We start from the raw sequence: 21,742 nt of genomic DNA, 5'->3' as shown, positions 1-21,742 counted from the left end.
AGAACATTAGATGTAAATTAAAGGGGAACAGTAATCAACCGAGCTTACCCCAAGGTAGCCCATCCTGGGAGCGAGCGTAGGCCGACATGCTTCTAAACGGTAGGACTGACGAGAGAACCAAAGACCACGGAATCCTGTCTCGCTCACTTAAAAAGGGAAGTCTGGCCTTGGTGCGTTTACCGAGTAGCCAATCAGATCACAGGAGCTTGCCTCTCGCCACCCAGATCCACCAATCGCAATTCTTTATCAAGTCGCGATGTTTAAACAATATTCCCGAACATATACAGAAACTAATCGCGAACTTTCCATTTCCAGAATTTGTCAGGACGTATTTCTAGAATCCACAACCGACAGGAGCCAACACACCCTGTTCTAAAAATCCGTATCACAACCTTTTCTGGACTGTTCCAGTAGTTAGTTAAGTAGATAAAGGGAAAACAAACAAACCATACTATAAAATATTCTACCACAACACTCCACGTCATAGAGAAAATTTCCAAAAGTGGTTTACAAATAAAATATTCTACAAAACTTTCCACATCACAGATATTCTATACAGGTCTCAAAATAAGAAGTCACAGTTCATAAAGTACGAACTGGCTCTTGTTTAAAACACACAGATGCATATCACCTTTAAGTTGTTCCGGATCATGAAGTTGCTGGCTCCGACAAATTGCGTCCTCAAGGACCCATAGTACCACGTACCGACCGGTGACCAGGAACACCATCGACATCTGTCCCCCGACTATCCGGTACACCATCACCACGTTCCCAGGATGTAAGTTCACACGAGGCTACGGGTGCTGAACCGTCAAATTGCTCACGCCACTTGGTGTGTTATAATATTTAACAAGTGTGGAATTTTACGTACAATATTTGAACGAAGGTTCCACTTACTAATACGATCGAACCGTCTTTGTCCAAGTGCACAAATACAATAAGCTGAATGCACTGTGCTGCAGACTTTAAGTTTGAATACACTTCGCCAATTCTAAACAGAGTTTATGCATGCTATCTCGCACATGATAATGTCGTGATGTTCAACTACACAGTCTATGTTTCCTTACGTGAATTAATGGGCACGAAATATTCAAGAAACTGTCTGTTCTCCCTATGTCGCACACCATAAAGTATTAATGCTAAGTTCCACGGTCTATAATCCCTTACGTGAAATAATAGGGACGCAATATTCAAGAAGCAGTCTGTACTGCCTATGTCGCACACCATAAAGTATTAATGCTCAATTACACAGTCTATACGGTATTCCATTACGTGAAGTAATGGGCATGGAATTTTAATGAGAGTACGTGTTGTGAAATTCTTCAAAAAGTGAAATTTTCCGATTATTGTATCTTAATAATGTCTTATCTCTCCTGAATAATTTGATGCCATATTTGTCGAATAATTCGAAATGGAAATGTAGTTTATTCATTTCAAAGTGAATAGTGCAGGTCTAAAAAATCCAGTCGTTCTGCATTGACTTGCTTATGTATCTCTATCTCTGGAACTATTCAATCTACAAGGCTGTGGTTTTCAGCTATTTATTACATGAATTCATATTAATGTTCGTGTTAAGAGGTTGTATGCAATGTGCAAACAGAAATGGCGTTATTTCACATGCATTTTGTGGATTTACTTTATGGCTCTGGTGTTTTATAGGTGTCGTACTGTAAACATAGTAGTTGGGTGTATTATTACATGTTCTTACATCTCATTTCAACATGACGAAAAGAAAGGGATGTTTTAAGAAGTGAAGTTTCCATGGAAATCATCATTCGACGGGATCTGAATCCAGCGCTGATCTTGAAAGAGATGTGTCACAGACACATGATAAGGACACGCCCACCAGTGCTTCGAGGAGGGAAATAGGAAACCACGATGACTTATTTACTGACAGAGAAGATCATGTAAGCAGCATACCATCTGCAGTGATAGAAGCTATTAAACCAGTATATAGAGAGTTAGCTCATCCTGACTTTCTTTCCAAATATCTCCATGGTCGAAGGCAAAATCCGAATGAGTCTTTCAATAATGCCATTTGGACCCGCATACAAAAAAATGTCTTTGTAGGAATGACAGCTCTATGTTTGGGTGTTTGTGATGCCGTGATAAGGTTTAATGATGGTAATAAGGAATGAATTAGGGTACTAGACAAATTGGTATCACTCCAGGAGCCAACACACTGCAAGCCTTCCAGCGGATGGATCGACTCAGGATTATGAAAGCCCAGCGTGCAGCAGAGGAAATGAATAAAGAAGCATGAGGCAGGAAAACAAGGAAGCTTCTTGGTTTGCAGTGATCAGGAACGGGATCCATATAATGCTGATTATGGGGCTGGCCCTTGCTAAGAGCTGGCATGCCACCATATGTGATTAATATCAAGTCAAACTTTAAACTTGATTTCCTGAAAATGACTTAAACGAAATATTTGACCCATTATCTCAGGAAGTATTACAGTCATATATATAATTTTACACTACGTTACCTCTTAGTACGCTGCAGCTACTGAACCACCAAAACATTTCTGCCTCTAATGATTTTTACTTACAGAAGAAAAAGGGGAATTTGAAAAGTCAAAATTTTAAAAAATCATAACTGTCTAATTATTTACCAATATATTCTGAATCTGGTACCGTAACCAGAAAAGGAGTGATACTATACTTCGCAAACATTTCAGATCTCTATCTGTCAAAGGTTCTGAGATAATGGGTCATCAATATTGCAAATTTAACACTGTGGGTATACTGATTCACAGCACTCTGTCGACAGCTTCTGGAGTGCTTCGCACTAGGACGTGGAGGTGTTATACGTGTTATTTATGGAGTACAGGTCTCCATTTATTTCATAATTTGAAGCCGTCATCCTTGTTGAATTGTTTTTGGCGCAGCTCTGTCTCTATGAGTTCAGTCACAATTCGAGCATAGAAGTCTTTTACAAGCGCGACGACCATCGCCTTGTCAAAGAGGATTTGATGGTCTGTATTGTAGAAATTTCCTCCTATGTCATTGTGCCTTATAGCATTTCTTGTGCAGATGGTAGAGTGACATTCTTCACTGAGCTGATGGGTTCCTTCACTCTGGTGTTAACAAGTCAATATATGAGAGAAAACACAACCACATGGAACTTCATAGATGCCCGGTGTTTTAACAGGTGATATTTCTTTGCCCGGTCGAAAAAATGATTTGAGTTCCGGTCTGTGGTGAGAACTGATATTATATTGTACCTCCTAACAATGCACCCTATTCTGTTAGTTACACCTGCCGCGAAAGAAAGGACGTTTTTTCTCTGTACTCCTGGCTTGTACTAAGTCCCTGTTAAGCTGCTTGATCTTCACAGATGTTGACAATTGTCTTAATGCACTGGAGCGGTTATCAGCATATCACACTAGTAAATAATTAATGCGGAGATCTACTTTTTCGCAGGGCTTGTTTAGTGAGGACTTTTGAAGGTACAGGTTATCAGTAAATCACACTAGTAAATAATTAATGCGGAGATCTACTTTTTCGCAGGGCTTGTTTAGTGAGGACTTTTGAAGGTACATTTCGGAAGTTCAATGTAACTCCCGTTTTCAACACAAACCGGAAGCTCAAAACCCTGTTTCGACCAGTCAAAGCAAAACCACCTCTTGAAACACCGGGCGTCTATGAAGTACTATGTCGTTGTGTTCGCCCATGTATTGGCATGGTATAAAGTCTTGTTAGCACCAGGGTGAAAGAACACATCATTTAAGGAAATGTGCCCTTTCTTCGTGACGGTATTCTATCTTGTACATGATTTCTATGTAAATGACTGTACGTGCAGTGATTGAAATTTAATTAAATTGAATGTCCCTTAGCGTTATCGAAGGAACACTGCGGCGAGATCCCCATACGTTCTTTCCCGTGTAATATACGATTTATGGCGTTGTCATTATAACGGCAGGCTCACTTGCCTACTGCCGATCACAGTCCATTTGGGGAGTTTTCGTTGCAAATGCAAGAACCCTTCCCAGACACATTTCGGTTGAGGAGTCTTCATTAATGTGGAAGGCACCTTCCGTACGGCCAGTCAAAATTATCATGCTAGGCCCAATTTCCTAATGCCAATCAGCTTAATGCCAGTCACACTCGAGTAGCTTAGTATCGATTTTAATAGCCCGCCACATTGCCTAATGCCAGTCACATTTTAAATGGGTAAATTTATTTTTAATGTGGGGCAGTCTTGCCTAATGCCAGACCAGTCTGGTAGGGGATTTTTGATCGAAATTCATGCTCTCTTATATTCTGCCATTCAAATCGAGAAGGGCACTATTCATTGCAATGTTAGGCCTACCTTACGTGTGATTACTTTTATTAATTCTATTACTGTTACAGTATTATTGCTAATATTGTTTTCATATTGTTGTTATCAGTAGGTATTGCTATCATGGTTCTAGGTTAAGATTCTTTATGTGTAACTTTGCCAGAATAATTAAAATATATTAATATCAACATTATTATTAATACTAATGCCAGTTAAACAGGAGTTTGAGAAGAAGAATCCCATTCCTACTGCCAGGCAAAGAAGATGTCGGGAGTATTGATTAAAATAGCAGACACCTTCCTGCTGATACTCACTATCAACTTGTTAGGTGTTGATAATAATGACAGACACACCATTTCTAGATCGCTACAAATCACCTTAAACACTTATAGATCTATATACGAAAGTATATGCTCGTTTAAAATATTGTAGATATTGATTTCCAGATAAACTGATGCTTAGCGCTACGTGATATCAACAAGGTTTGCTACATAAAGCGCCTCATTTATCGATCTACATCGAAGATGCTACGAGATTATCTCGTACCCACTCTAATTGTTGAGTACATTGACTTAGAGATGTTTTATAGGGAGAAAATTCGAGTACAGTTTCCAGATATTTGTATTGTATTTATTAGTGAACAAAACAGGCGTTCAGCCCCGAATACATGTTCACAATAATAATAATAAATAACTAGTAAGATTAATAAGCATAGTCCAACCTGAGCCACCCCTCTCCACTATATACTAAATAACATAAAATGAAATGAACAATACCGTCCCGGTTTTATACCAGAACCAACTCCATCTACATCAATTCACAACAGCCTGGTCAATGTTTACATTCTACTGCTGGTGTTACAACTTCCTGCTTGTTATCACTCTCACGTACGCAACCTTCTTACTTCAGCATTTTCATCACCTCTATTGTTCCCTGACCTACTCCAGCATAAGCTGCAACAGCAGCATTACCAGGTTGCATTCCAAACCAGCCATATTCCGTCATTGCATTCCAATCCATCATACCACAGCTTTTACCAATCCGCATTAACATTGCTTCCTTTCAATTTATTCCGCCATAACCCTCCATAATAAAATTTACCTCTCCATCTCCCAACAGTTTCGGCAATGAATAACAAATACCACTCACGCATATACTAACACCTCTCCAACCTCATATTTCTTCCTCCTCTCCATACAAACAAACCAAAATTTACACATTGATAGTAACTCACCTCTTTCCAGCTCACCACTTCTCCCCACCACATTCCAACTATATGACACCTCCTAAATCATAACACATAACACCTCATAAATTAATCATAAATCATATATTAATCATAAATTAATCATAAATACTAAGCCTTCAATACTTCCAACACCACACTTCAGCATACCAGCTCTACTCCTTCCACAAATACACTCACCTTCTGCCATCCACCATCTTATACCACCACTTCTCCAACACCACATTTCAACCCTATAACATATCATAACTTACTCAATTTACCATACACTCATACTCATCCTATTACCCATCATAATTACCTACTGAAAACTCCATCTTCTACCAAACCAAAATTTACAAATAGCCAAGTTACATTACTACATCTCCATACCTTTCCAACACCACATTTCAACATATACCACCTCTACTTCCAACACCACATTTCAGCCCTAACACACACTCGTCTGCCATCACTCAGCATTTATACCAGACACCAATACAATACAAAATGGTAATAAACTCACCTCTTTCCAACTCCAAAAATTAAATAGCCATACCAGACACCAATACAATAATACCACCTCCCAACTCCCACGAAATCAGCCGTAAATAAACCATCTCAATACCAAACCGTACATAATACCAAACCATACATCACCTAATCATAAATACTAAGCCTTCAATACCTCCAACACCACATCTCAGCAGTACAACACCAACTCCACATTATATACCACCTCTACTTACATCACCACTTCTCCCACACCACATTCCAACGATATAACACTTATCCAACACCACATTTACCACCTCTCCCCCAGCTCCAAATATCAACAAACTGCCATCCACCATCTTATACAACCACTTCTCCAACACCACATTTCAACCCTATAACATATCATAACTTATATACCACTTCTCCATCACAACATTTCAGCCTCCACGCCCTTAATTACTTACTTACTCGCTATATTATTGTTTTTTACTTCTTGTAACAAAACCCTCATTACTTTTCATAGCTCTCAACATGTCCGTATAGCTTCTATCTCTCCCTGCGCTCCTACTCAGATTCCGCACGAGGTATTCACGGCTTTACTCTGACCTTACTTTTATACCCTGATCTTGCCTAACTACACCACTACACTCAGCTCTCTCAGCTTCTTGTTGCTCACTCTCCTTTCCCCCATCACCCCTTTGTTCTTCAGCCTCTCTCCTGCACTGTCCGTCCACTGCTCTTTCCTTGCCGTTGTTCATACTTCCACTTAGCACCTCGCTCTGTCTCTCTTGACACTTTTCAGTAATACTTCCTATAATTACACTTCTACCCTCGTTATCTTTCACTTGTCTATTATCTTCCACTCGTTTGTCATCCCCGTTATTCACTACACTTCTCTTAGCCTCCTCATCTTGTTTCATCCTCCGTTCTAGGTCCATCAGTCTATTCACCGACCATATTCTCCTCCATCTGTTGCCTGTCACCACTAATTCCTGTCCTCTGATGACTGCATTCAACCCTTGCTGCCTAGCTCGTATCATGTGTTTTTTAAGGGTTCTTTCATTTCTCCACGCTTCAGCTCCCATGTCTCTCCTTATCCATATTTTTTCCCTTTGCACGTTACCTGCATTACGCACCACTGTATCAGCCATCAATGTAGAAAATAATTGCACTTTGATAGGCCTATTACCTCTAAATCTTCCCACTCTTGTCACATCATCAATGTCCACTTCACTGAAATTTATTTTCATTTTACCCTGAATTATGTCCACTACTTTATAAATTATACTCGTCTTATCTTCCTTCTTACCCTCTTGCACTCCATATATAAATAAGCATTTATTTCTGCGACTTCGGGTGTTAACAACTACGTCGGCTTTCAGTTTCGATATCTCCTCTTCCAATCTCCCTATCTCCTCTCTTAATGCTGAAACTTCTTCACCATTTCTTCTCACCTGTGAAGCTGTGTCTTCTACCTTTTCCTGAAACCACCCCTTCATTTTTTCAAACTCCCTCGTTTGTTCCTTGATCATGTTCTTCATTTGTTCGAAGGGACATGTCTCTGCTACCACCTCTTTTACGATTTTTCTGATTGTTTCCATGTCCTCCCAGCTCATATTTCCTCTGGAAGTCGGACCTGGGTTCAGTTCTACTCCCCCGATCCAAAGCAATATCAAAATCACCGCTGCAGAAAGTATAAAGTATCCTATTTTATCCAGTTCTATTCTACATCTTCTTGTCTTCACTTCTTTCTTCTTCCTTCCCTCCCAACCACCTATGCTCGCCCTGTACTGCTCTGTACCAATCATTGCCTGTAAGCACCTCGCTGACTTCCAACACTCCGCACTTACACTACCTTCTCCCACTCCAGGGACCCTCCACTCCGTACGTCTGCACTCGCCGGTGGCTCTAGGTGAACTGCCGTTTTCAGATATTGAAAAGCCCAATATGTGGGTCACTGTTCGTTCCGAATTTGGTGATTCTATCCTTACAATAAGTATGTTAAACTATGAAATATATGTGTAAAAAGTAAATATTTTCTTACAGTCGAGAAATACAGCCAAATTTAACGTAAAATGGGAAGAGATATGACAAAAAGTCATAGGACCAAAGACGTAGATCACTCAAAATTCAATTGTGGCCGCATTATCTGTTTTGTTATACGACTCACTGTTTAGTATCCAAATACCTAGAAAGGAAGGTGTGCACCGTCATTAAAATTGCTTCTATATTTCGATACTTTTCGTGGGATAATATTGGAAAACTAAAATATGTTGGAATTCTTCCGTCAGTTACAGGATAATTTATGCCGGCAACTTGATTTGGGTGGAGGGGGAAAATTAAGACTTTCCTGAAAGTTTTTAAGGCCACGAAATCTGTATGTTATCGGTTTGGAAAAATGGTAGGTATATTTATGTGTGGAAGTTATATGAACTGTATCCTGAAGCTTTTTTCCTTACATCTACTAAATGAGAACATCCTATACTGAATAACTTTCCCCTTTCAAAAAATTATAACATCAGGTATTTTGCGTACCGTGTTAACAGAAAAAATACAGGAGAATATTTACTCTGTGGTTTTTTTGTGGATTGTTTTAACTCGAATATTTATAATGAATGTTTGGCAACGACGTGGTACCAGGAGCCGAGGAGTGACCACCGACAGAGAAGGCTACAACATAGGAGAGAGGCATCATCACAACTGGTTACTCAGAGACCATTCTCCCGTTAGGCAACATAAAGTTGCTATATAACTATTAATAAAAAGCGTGCACCTACGCACGGTCTTAATTATGTTAGATTCTCATTTAGAATTGAGTAGCTAAAGTAACCAAACAAACTATTTGCTAAATATCGTTGGCAAAGAACATACACTTAAGAAAATGGAAATTGCAACACCATAAAGGCATTGGTCTTTTGTGTTGATTTTCAAGATACGGAACGATGCCATGTAGGTATGTAAACGATCAAAGTTTCAGACCCATCGAATTGTTGCTACAGGTCTCCCCACGTGATTGGTCGCGGAGGAATCAACTCCAGTATACGGACTCTGGTGTAGCATAGTTGACTTGCAGTCTGTGCAGTGAAGTGTTCCCCGTCAAACATGCCTCGACGACAGAGAAGAGCACGCTATCAATAACTGTCGCCGTTTGAGAGAGCTCGGATAATTGGGCTGTGTGAGGCTGGATTATCGCTAAGGACTGTCGCTGCACGTGTTGGCCGACAGGCATCTACGGTACAACGTGTATGGCAGCAGTGGTCAAATGAAGGTACTCACACTCGTAGACCTGGCACAGGCCCAGAGCGACAGACAACTGTGAGAGAGGATCGCCGCATCATTCGGATGGCACGGATGGAACCCCATGCAACAGCAGCGCAAATACGAGCAGCTGTGGCACCCCACGTTACACAACAAACAGTTGGTAATCGTCTTCGTGCAGCTGGCTTACGAGCCCGTGTCCCTGCATAAGGTGTTCCATTGACCCCAAAACAGCGACGTGTAAGGCAGGCCTGGTGTTGAGAAAGATCGACGTGGGTTGACGAATGGCATAGGGTCATCTTTAGTGATGAATCGCGCTTCTGTCTTGCGCGAAGTGATCGCCGGAATTGTGTGCGCCGACGTACCGGGGAGAGGGGCCGCCCAGATATTATTGTCGAGAGGCACACAGGGCCAACACCAAGCATTATGGTCTATGGAGCTATTGGCTTTAATGTGAAATCACAATTAGTGCTTGTTGAGGGCACTATGACTGCTCGACAGAACGTCGATAGGGTACTCAATCCAGTGGTTGTCCCTATGATGGCGAACATTTGCTAATGGGACGTTTCAGCAGGACAATGCCCGTGTTCACACTGCACGTATCTCCAGAGAAGCTCTCCACGACATCACAACCTTAGAATGGCCATCCAGATCCCCGGACCTCAGTCCTATTGAGCATGTGTGTGACATGATGGGTCGACAGCTGGCCAACCGTCCTCAGCCACTCACAACTCTGGAACAACTGACCCGTGCAGTGCAGCAAGCATGGGCCACAATTCCTCAGGAAGCGATCCAGGGCCTTATTGACTCCATGCCTCGACGAATTCATCAATGTATTGCAGCTGGTGGTGGGCATATCCTGTATTTATTGTTGTCCAAACTTGCGGTCAGAGGGACCTGAAAGTGTAATCATAGAATTACAACCGAACACTCGTCCTGCATGTTCAATTGCAGCAATGTAGCACCACTCTTTCTGGGTGTTCGAATTTCCATTTTATTCAGTGTCTATAAAGCATGATTTTATGCTTTCAGTCCGTTTTGGCTCACTAGGGAGCACAGTACTCGTATTAAATCTTAGGTTTGGTGGTCCCTGTAGTCTTTTTTCTTGTGAGGGGCTGTGGGAAGATTCCCTGTAGGATGTCCTGTCGGTACTGAGATCGGTTCTCTGTGGTCTATAACGGGATCTATACAACCTCTAGGTCTGATTTTACTGAGGTGATCCACTTGGCCTTGGAGGCCATTCCCCTACTAGTCACTGTGAAGATTCTGTTGGTGATCCTGCAGTGTTTCAAGTGGGTCTTCTGCCCGTAAAAGGTCAGTCGCCTTTTGTTCGTACGTATCACTGTGCCTTCTTGATTTTAGTAGAGCTCGTTGTTGCGCCTGATTGTGTAGGCGACGTCCCCATTTCTTACGGGTCCTAGTATCCTCCTCTAAATCTTCCTCACTTTAAGTTCTAGTTTCATGAGTGGGCCTTTTCGATTCATCAAGTGGCACTCAGAGGTATAGAGTACAGATGGTCTTACTACTGATTTGTACTGCTTTAGCTTTCGGTTCTTTGAGAGGTACTTGGATGCTTTTATAGGAATGATAGGTCTTCTCCAGGGGGCTGTATTCCGGCTTCCCGCGCATTTGGTGGCAAACGAGCCTAGACTAACGTGACGTCACTGGGAAGGTACAGCGAGCTTTGAACTCGCCACTCGCTTTGAAGTCTTGGTTGTGTTGAGTTTGTGGGTGATAAATAGTAAAGTATATGTTATAAAATCTAACTTGCCGGTGTAAACACTTCGTTTCTTATTTAACAGGCTATTGGTTGCTTTAGTGTTCTGCGTATTTAAGTAAAATTAGTAAAAATAGAACTAACTGTGCCGTTGCTCTGTGTAATAATATTGGTTACAAAACTGAGGTCATAGTTTACCATCGATTCCCAAAGAATGAGGCACTCCAAAATACATGGGTAGCTCGGTGCAAGCGAATGGACAAGATAAATATCGATAAGATATGTTCAGAACATTTTCTTTCGGATGATTTTGAACGAGACTTGAAGATATTGAAATCGGACGCTGTTCCATCCCAGAAAATACCGAATTGGCATGGAAATAAAACTGAGGTCCGCCTCTGTGGTGTAGTGGTTAGCGTGAATAACTACCAGCCGGTGGTCCGGGTTCGATTCCCGGCTCTGCCGCGAAATTTGAAAAGTGGTACGAGGAATAGGACGGGGTCCATTCAGCCTCGGGAGATCAACTGAGTAGAGGTGTGTACCATTCTCACCTCAGCCATCCTCGAAGTGGTTTTCCGTGGTTTCCAACTTCTCCTCCAGACAAATGCCGGGATGGTACTTAACACAAGGCCACGACCACTTCCTTCCCTCTTCCTTGCCTGTCCCTTCCAATCTTCTCATCCCTCCACAAGGCCCCTGTTCAGCATAGCAGGTGAGGCCGCCTGGGCGAGGTAGTAGTCATTCTCCCCAGTTGTATCCCCCGACCCAGAGTCTGAAGCTCCAGGACACTGCCCCTGAGGCGATAGAAGTGGGATCCCTCGCTGAGTCCGAGGGAAAAACCAAACCTGGAGGGTAAGGGATTAAAAAAAGAAGAAGAAGAAGAAGAAAAATAAGAAGAAGAAGAAGAAGAAGAAAACTGAGGCTAGTGCAGTAAGTCATATTCACTTTCCTTAATCTCGTCTTTTATTTTGATGTTTTTAAATTTAAAATTACATTCAGACTTGAAATGCTTGTTATTAATAGTAACATATACCGGGCGAGTTGGCCGTGCGGTTGAGGGCCGCGCAGTTGTGAGCTTGCATCCGGAAGATAGTGGGTTCGAATCCCACTGTCGGCAGGCGTGAAGATGGTCTTCCTTCCCACTCCTAGCCCTTTCATATTCCATCGTCGCCATAAGACCTCTCTGTGTCGGTGCGACGTAAAGCCAATTGTAAAAAAATGTACCATACTCATAAACCACAATACCTTTCTTTTCTGTTTAGGTTATAACGGAGGGAGAACACCGCGGTGACATGAGATCAGTTAGGAAAAGGGCCGTAACAGTATTAGCCTCCTTATCTCCGAAGAAACTGAAACTAGACCAGGCAACCAGCACAAAACGCCCTCCTGATCCAGATATATTAATGAAAGACCAGGAATTAAATATATTCTACACAAACATCATTAATAAATGATATATTCGTTGTTTTGAACTCAAGGGTCCCTAACGACGGAAAAGCTCCTCTTAGAAGTGGTTATGGCCTCAAACATCGAAGTCAAGAAAACACTTTAAAAATATTTTTTGACATTTGCTCGAGTATGCGGCTGGGGAAAAGAAGCAGTCTCCTTCCGTTCCAGAAAGGTTTTTTAATATCCATAACTCCCTTATTGGACTCTTTGGAGATGTGAAAGGCATTAGGGCAAAGTACATTTTGACTTCCAGACTGAATCAGACTGTCTGGAAAATTATTTTTCTAGACTTCAGGGTATCGGTATATTTTTTAACAATCCCACTCCTTTCGAAGTGAAAAACAGAATGCGACTCTTAATACTAACTGGGAACGCGAACGACATGCCTCTATCTCGTGGAGCCTCTGTTGCTCAGGACAGAAGTCAACTTTCTACATTTTCTGACCCTCTGACACCTGACTAAGGAACTGAAGAAGAATTCCAGAATTTCCTTTCCAGCGAACTTTGCATCGAAGTGACTGACAACCCGTCCGATGTTTTGAGTTTTGACAGAAGTGAAGAAAACTTGCTACTTGATACTGACCTAAGCAGTTTAACGATTCCCAATGAAGGTGTTAAAGACGATGCTTTAAAATACTTGGCAGATTACGTCGCCTACAAGTGTAAAAACACTGACAGTTCGTTGGGATCCGATCCGATACTATCCTCTGAACAAGACCGGATCTCTATCATTACAAAACGTGGCCTCACTTCTTCTTCCCCTGAGTGGCTGGCTACGACAATGGAGTTTGAAGTTATTTTTGCTTCCTTCCACGGGCACTGTATTTCAAGGTGCTGCAAAGTAATGGAAACATTAACATCAACTATACACTCGAAATTTCCCGAAGTCGATAGGAAAATCATTGCCTTATATGGAAGGACAAGGACTATAATTTGCCCTACGATACATATTTTCTATTTTTCTCTCATTCATTAAACGTATTCATGATTTAAATATATGTTCCAAGTCAAGAAAGAAAAACATTCCAGTTTGAAAGCGCAAAAAAAATAAATATATATATTACTTTGCATTCAGCATTTAATGCAAGAGAATATTACAGACCGCAGTTGTGTTCTTCCCGATGACGTCACAAGCCGCTGACCAATTGCAGCACACATGCCCGGAATGGCCTACCTGTAGAGTATTCTAAGTTCCTTGAGTCTTCTCTAACTTGATTTACCTGGTGTCTATCGCCAAAGCTTCGCTCTCGTTTGCTGACATTCATTCTCCTTAGTTTTGACTGCAGGATTTTTACTCACAGTGTTGTTTCCTAGTGCGATTGTGGAAGGAGCTTGCTTTATGTTAGTGACTTTCCGTCATATATTTAAATCAAGATTTCTTACGCAAAATAATGTTGGCCAACCTTAAGCGGTTTTTCCACAACAAATAAATAAAAACTACAACTAAAGCAGGTTCTCCTGACTCTGCAATATACTCGTAACAGTGGTCAGATAATGCAAATATGCTATTACTGATGGAATTGTTGAATATAAGTCAGTTTGTGATTAATCACACAGTTTTCAGTTCACATACTAGCAATGTATGATTTACTTAACATCACAATTCAGTTAAAGAGCAGGTCCAATGCACGTTCCAAAAGTTTGAATACACACAGTATTGCATCAGAATATTCACTGAGTGAGGAATATATGTACTGTACATAGATTTATTTCAGAATAATGTCATCAAAGGGAGGTATTCTGCACCATTACGATAGCCATAGAATACATTGTGTACTTGGTGTAAACGGAGTATCCGAAGTACAGCGTTGTAAAGTAGGTACTTCGAAAAATTCCTGCAAGGCACTCTTCTGCAGAATATTACTGAATATGGGGAGATGGATCTTGGAGATGATCATAGGTATATTGAATAACAAATATTGTTTATGATAAGTACTCTAACTTTACTACAGGGAAATTCTATAATTATGTGAACCAAATTATTATTCTGTATCTGCAAAAAATGATCAATTTGCGATAAAAACGGAAGAAGATATTTCGTTAAAATTGATTTTCAGGGAAAAACTGAGAATTCATTTCGATATGTTGGCTGCAATGGAATTAGAATTACTCTGGAAAGGTACACTAACCCGTAAGTCTATTCTCATTTATGACCATCGATAACAAGGTTTCCCTGATCCTTTGGACCAAATTCTTTATTTAGAAATATATTCCTTTTTAGTATTGTTTATTAGCTGCACGGGTGGTGGAAGGCACCTCCACACGATCTATTGATTTCCTTGTACTCCCCTTCGCCTCCAATTTCATTGTCAGTCTTGTTTTTACAGTTTCCTAGAGCAGTATACTGGAACAAAGTATTTTCACATCTTGTATGCTGATGTACGATGAAAGAATATTACTGAGAGATAGATTTTTGTGCACGACATTGTCCTACGGTCCACGTTTCTACGTATACAAATATAACCGAGGCAGAGGGATTTTCAGATGGTACAGTTTATTATTTACTACTTCTTAACCTTTACTTTCCCATCAATGATACAAATATTATGTCTTGTAAAAATCTATAATTTTGCAAACATCTTGTATAGGCATAAAATATTATCACAAAATTACAAGATTATTTGATACAGAATTGGAAGCTGGTGACTGTCAGTTTGTACTTATTTCTCCGTCAATAGACTAATATTTTGGCTGTAATACGAATGTAGAATAATATTGGAACAGGCTTTTGCTCGAGTATAGTTTTCATTAACTTTTAACTTAGCCTCATACTAGGTGAGAACTACTAGTATTTGGTTATTTATTAATTTTCTCTATTATGTTGGTTAATAGACAAATACACAGGTTTTTTCCTGAATATTCTTATTCCTGAGTAGGCCTACTGTTCAGTTTTGGTGTTAGGCCTAAGCATTATAAAATATTGCGGGTACTAGAACTGTTTGAAGGCTAGTATAAACATAACAACTTATTTGTTTAATTTGTAGGTGTTAATCCTGATAATAGTGGTGACTATGCACATGATGATTAACTGGGCAATGGTTTTGAAACTAATGCTGTAATGAAAAGAAAATCTCCTATGACCTGTACGTTGAAAAAGACCTACGTTAGGATGACAGAGAAGTTATTTGGCCAGATATTTCAACTTTTTGTGTTTTTAAGATGGGAATACGCCTTGTACCGTGAAATAGACATATGTGAGGATGACAGGGCACATATTTTGATAGTTTTTTTCATTTTCCTGTACTTTCCGTTATAAATGTGAGCTGAGTAATTAGTTTAGAATTAATATGCAATTCTCCATAACGATTTTTTTCTTATTTGAATAATAATTAATTCAAATCATGCCTCAACATATCCTTCAAATATTTACTCAATCCTGGGTTATGATGACCATTTAATGCCCAATGGGACGGATGAGATTATTATCATAAATTTTCTTTTCCATAATATGCTCACAGCGTATTAACATTAAATTTTATAATATTCAACATTGGTTAAGAAGGTCTTAGTTATGTTTCGAATAAATACAAGAAGCCCATTTGTGAGTGTGTTAAATACCGGTATCAGTTTTGTACAATGCACGGTTGTAAGGGGGTACGGGAAAAATTATATCGATATGTATTAAGTTAATATCCTGTTGAAAGTTTGCTGCAAAATAGTGAACAGTGAAATATTTTCAGAACAATGGATAATAGAAAAGTGAGTACTCTTAAAACAAAATAAGCTCATGTGATATCAGAAAATGATCCATATTTCACTTGAGAAGTTCAATAAAGCACGGTAAATAGAATGCTTGTAATAGTAGACATAATTTAGTTATGAAATCACCAAGATGTGTACGTCCTGTATTGGTCTGATTAACTACATGAACTATTATATCCTTCGAAGGGTCAGTAATATCTGACCCAAATAGGTCATAATGTATTTTAGGCCTACAATAATCTACCAATAAGCAAGTTAGCAATAAGTGTTTAGGTTTGTTTCATTACGGAACATTTGCTGTAAGCACTATGACCAAGCTTATCTTATGTAATCCGAAGCAAGGCTAACACATCTGGGTACGTTAGGTTTATTTAATAACTATACCTTTCCTAACTACAAAAATACCGAAGTTATAAGAGGCTGGTTACATTTACATTAATTCTACAGACCTAAGGAATCGGTGAACACGATGACATGATTTTATAACATCTTTAGAAGTACTGGCACTGTACCTAAATATTCTTTCAGGAATCTGGATAATGAATATTTAGGTAAACACTCAGATTTTTAAACTATGGTGTTCTCTACTGGCAGTTCCTTTAAATTTAGCTGGCACAGAAACTGATGATTTCCATCGTACAGTACATTTCAAACGCATAGGAATGTTCTCCAACAAGTTGGTCCAATTTGTACAACGGTTCTTTAGACTTACATTGCTGTTTGGCGCTGGCAGGGAACCTCATTTAATTGCACGTATCCATATCCATGTCTGGAAGAAACTCTGGTTCATTAGGTGAATGAATATCGTTACTTTCTGCGCATTCCTGTAATTTTTATTACGTCCGGTCATCGATCAGCAGTGTGGCATTCTTGGATGTATTTATATTACGGCAACTCGTTTACAGAATTGACAAAAAAAGGACACAAGTATCAATCGTGTAAGTGCAACGTAACTCAGCCCAACTTTGTCACGATCATTACATTCCGTCCGCACAGGAAACCCGAGGTTCCTCCCGCACGGTGATAGTGTCACCACTTACGATGGTGTCACTCATAGCTCGCGGAGCAATGCTGAGGCCTTCTCTATTGGTGGTCACGACCGAGAACGTATAGTTCAAGGCATTCAACTCACATGCCGCTGACTAGCGAAGGGTTCAATTAATATTGCGCCTAGTCTTGGCGAACCATCCCCAATTATAGAACTTAACTGCGCTACACCCTCATTTTTCTTCGGGTTATCTTTCTATTAATTCCTAATGTGCTGGTCCTCTGGTTCTATTTTTATTTACTAGCGTATATTTCTGCATGTGAGAATTTGGTATCATTCTTCTCCGGATTTCTAATTACATTTCTTTGTTTACAGCTGAAATACTCTATGTACGTCGTGGATGCTGCAAAGGCAGAGGCAAAGGTGAGTCTGTCCAGGTCTACATCATCTTTATTCTGTCGGAAACGACATAAGACATCACAATAAAAGGGTGCACCAAGTGAACCGTCGTGACCAAACGAAAATATACACTTTAGTACCATGGTGAATATAGAAAGGCTGTAAGAATGTCAATGTCTCTTTGTGAACTACTAGTCTTAGAAACAAGAAACCTCAGAAAAATCATGAACGCTGTCCAGACCTGAGTTAGTATAGATACTTACGGCAAGACATGTTGTTTGCTAGGAAGTGGGGAGAATCTCAACCTCAGAGGTCATGAGGAGGAGGAAGAGGCTGTTATTCTCCGGTATTTGTACAGAATGAACTTAAATCTACTTATTAATGACATGTTTGGTTACTTGTGGAGAAAGATGATCATTACAGTATGGACTGAAGGAAGGCGGAAAAGTATATAAAAGTTGTAATTTAAACTTCTCGGATGTCCAAATGTTACAGGAAGAAATCTCGGGACACGCCAAAATATGTGGAATGGTTTAAAGCCGAAGGAATAAACGAAAAAGACCGGAAGATCCTGGACAGAGAAAACGGAAGAGAGTCAGCAGACTCATGATGAAATATTCGATGTAGTTCGACATAAAGCAGAAAAAATTTGTAATGTGATTGTAAGCGGCCGATTCATTTGATAATATTAATAATAATAATAATAATAATAATAATAATAATAATAATAATAATAATAATAAGAATAAGAAGGAGAAGAAGAAGAAGTCCATGACCTAGCAAGTTTTATCAAAGTATTCTAGCATATGTCATGTTTCTTTCACTACAGAAAAAAGTGAATTCATTTCTAAAAATCAGCATTGTAAATAATTCTCTAAACGTTACAGCTTCCACTAATATTTAAGGTTCGAATTGTATTTTACTCTAAATATGCTTGCAAGGTAGTATTGAACCCTTGACTTAGTAGAATTTTGGGTTCAGTATGTATAATGTATTATCATGTACTATGTATAAAATCTAATTTATTATTAATTTAAATTAATTTTACTCTTATTATTAACGCAAACAGGAATCAATTTTGAAAATTCACCAACCAATAACTTTAGGCAGAGGAAAATTAGCGATAGTTTTCATAGCAATTGCAAACTCCCCTAGCAATTTAACTCGATTCAGTTTTTCATCACGAAATAAGTTTGAAACCCTGAAAGAATCTGAGAAAATATCCTGAAGGGACAGAATACACGAGCTGCAAGAAACTGGCGCCAAAATACACGGAAACAATAATATGGTGAAATTAAATTAATTAAATTTAACGTGATTAAAATTAAATGGTTTCGAAGCAAGAGGCGACGAAATTGGTTGCCAAAATTTGGAAACGGCATATCAACTGACCTAAAATATCTACACCAAAGAAATGTATATCGTAGGGCACAAAACTAAGTTTTCAATATAGCCACTAAATCAAATGATTTTATGGATCTGAAACGTTAATTTTAAGCAGGTAAGCAGAGATTGTAAAACTGAGAAAATGGAGTGTAAAATCATAAGGGCAATTCTAGGCCCAAACTCGTCGATGGACAATACCGACTCAGAGCTTAGCCTGCAAGGAATACAAAGCCTGCTCACTCGCAGTACTCTCTTCAGAAACAGTGTCCGCCTGGCAATGCGCGTCTTGACCACTGCAGCGCTAGTATACCACCTCATATCAGCACTCCCTAGCATTGCTAACGGGAGTTAAAACCAGCACAAATTTACTTCTACACTATACTTCCTGTATATTATATACGCTACTGAGCAGAATGAAGTAGAGAATAATAAATGTTCACCTTTTACCCCTGGGAGTTCAATTCAGCTGTGGATTTTCATTTCAGATAACACACATAACTATCGAAATTTATTTCTAGCATTTAAAAGTATATAAATTCTGCACTAGATATTTTTACTACCGCACCGTAGATTGTTAGTGAAAAGGAACGACTTTAACCATTTTCCTTGATATTTTCTTCTCATAAATTGTTTTTCTTCTCGAGAAGTATTCTCGTCTGCTATTAGCGTAGTTAGTGACAGAGGGGTGCAGAAACGTCTGCAGTATTAATCTGCTTAGTTCCTCAGGATGATCACTTTTCCCACACTGTAGAATAGGATTTTTAGCAACATGTGGCAACAGTATTTCGGTTCATGTTTGTGCCATTTTTGGACTGCCCAGCGTTATCGGTATCATTTCGTCCGTTACTTGCCCCAGTTTCATCAGCAGTGAAACAGAACGTGGCTTTGGATACCTGAGACCACCCCTGTCTTTCATTTTTATTAATGACGTTACTGGAGATGGACTCTGGATACTACTCATTTTATCAACACACTCCTGACATGACATGCGGTCTTCGACAAATCTTACCAAATACGCTCCAATATATGCCATTACAGCACTCGACATAGAAACGCATGGTGCTCCTTCGGCTTCCTTTTCGATGCTTTTCAGTTGTGTTTGAAAATTTCTTGCTACCTGGCGAGTTGGCCGTGCGGTTAGGGGCGCGCAGCTCTTAGCTTGCATCTGGGAGATAGTGGGTTCGAACCCCACGGTCGGCAGCCCTGAAGATGGTTTTCCGTGGTTTCCCATTTTCACACCAGGCAAATGCTGGGGCTGTACCTTAATTAAGGCCACGACCGCTTCCTTCCCACTCCTAGCCCTTTTCTATCCCATCGTCGCCATAAGACCTATCTCTGTCGGTGCGACGTAAAGCAACTAGCAAGAATTTCATGCTAACTCAGGATTCGTTGCTGCCGGTTCATCCGCATGTGCGATTTGTTCACTAACTGAAAATGAAAACCTACAACCTGCTTTCCAGTCATTGACCGGATCAGGGATGTAGCACTGTATTTTACACACGGCAGAAAACACAGGGGGGTTGGAAAAAGAGGTGCGCATGATAGACTTGATTAACTCATAGAGCGGTAACGGTATAGTATGCAAGTGATAAGCTTCATAGTGAAGGTAGTAATCAGCTGCAGTAACAAAATAGAAGAAAAACTGAGAATGAAGAAAGAGTCGCCACAAAAAACAAACGATCAGGTTATATACACAAAGGAAGCCAGGAGCATACCGACAAAAAGAAATGAAAGAGTAATATGATATCAAGTTATAAAGTGGGGCTGGAGTCGTCAAGAAAAGTAGCAATTATTGAAATTACAGTGACTGTCAGATTATAGAGTAAACAAGAATTACTGGTAGGCAATGAACATTTGTGCTGGATAAGGTGGTGTAAAAGACGTTGGCGAGCTGAACGATATATAAAGGACATTGGAAAAAGGTATGGTTAACATCTCTATCGGGGTAACCACATTCACAAAAGGGTTGAGTTGTCAGATGAAAACGATATTAATAGAGTGGAGTAAGGGCATGATTAAATCTTAGACGGATGATAGTAGTCATATGTCGTCTAGAGTACTGGCGGGTTATAAACCACGGTTGTAGGGGGATAAGAGGTTGCAATTGGTAGTACGATCTGCCTTTGTACTTGGCAGCATCATGCCATTCTGATTGCCATTGAGACTGAGCCTTGTTTTTGACATGTATAAAATAATCAGTGGGAGCATTGGCTATAGTAGAGGTGGGAAGAGGAAGACGTGCTGCTTGCTTTGCATAAGTATCGGCTCGTTCATTTCCAAAAATTCCAATATGCGCTGGCACCCAGACGAAAGTGAGGTAGACGTTTGACTGATCGAGTGTATAAATAAGATGTTTTACGTTATATAGGTACCAATTGTATCAGAAGGAGGTGGAGGAGAGTGATTGTAATATGCTCATAGAATCGGTGTAGATGGTTGGTTTTGCATAATTATGTTGTATAACTTAAAGGAGAGCTTGGCGTACGGCAAAAAGTTCAACAAAATAAATGGAGAAGTGATTAGGTAATATAAATTGTTGGGCTAACTGAGGTTGAACAGCAAAAAAGGCCGCTCCAACGCCAGACACTGACTTAGAGCCATCTGTGTATATATCGACAGTACTTGTAAAGGGGGAGACACGTAATTTTTTGTGAAGCTGTCCCTGTGTGCAGTTCTGATTTGCATCGCGGCAATAGTTAGAAGCAGTAGGGAGAATAATGTAAGGACGATGAATGAAACATTCATAAGAAAAAGAGTAACACGGCAGTATAGGCGTTCGTAAAAGAGAATCTCGATATCCATGTAAATAACTATATGCATGATATAGTGCCGGCATTTT

General features: G+C 39.9%; 1 protein-coding gene across 1 annotated transcript in view; it reads left to right on the top strand.

Annotated features, from left to right (window-relative positions):
- The window catches only part of LOC136883039 (uncharacterized), an 89,584-nt gene that overhangs the window by 28,325 nt on the left and 39,517 nt on the right, over positions 1-21,742 (top strand). The window contains exon 3 of the mRNA XM_068229570.1: positions 17,494-17,541. Coding sequence (XP_068085671.1) covers positions 17,494-17,541 — 48 coding nt within the window. The remainder of the gene's footprint in view (positions 1-17,493; positions 17,542-21,742) is intronic.

This window comes from Anabrus simplex, chromosome 11 (genome assembly GCF_040414725.1).
Source record: "Anabrus simplex isolate iqAnaSimp1 chromosome 11, ASM4041472v1, whole genome shotgun sequence".
Classification (NCBI taxonomy): domain Eukaryota; kingdom Metazoa; phylum Arthropoda; class Insecta; order Orthoptera; family Tettigoniidae; genus Anabrus; species Anabrus simplex.
This window is presented reverse-complemented; position numbering and strand designations above follow the sequence as displayed.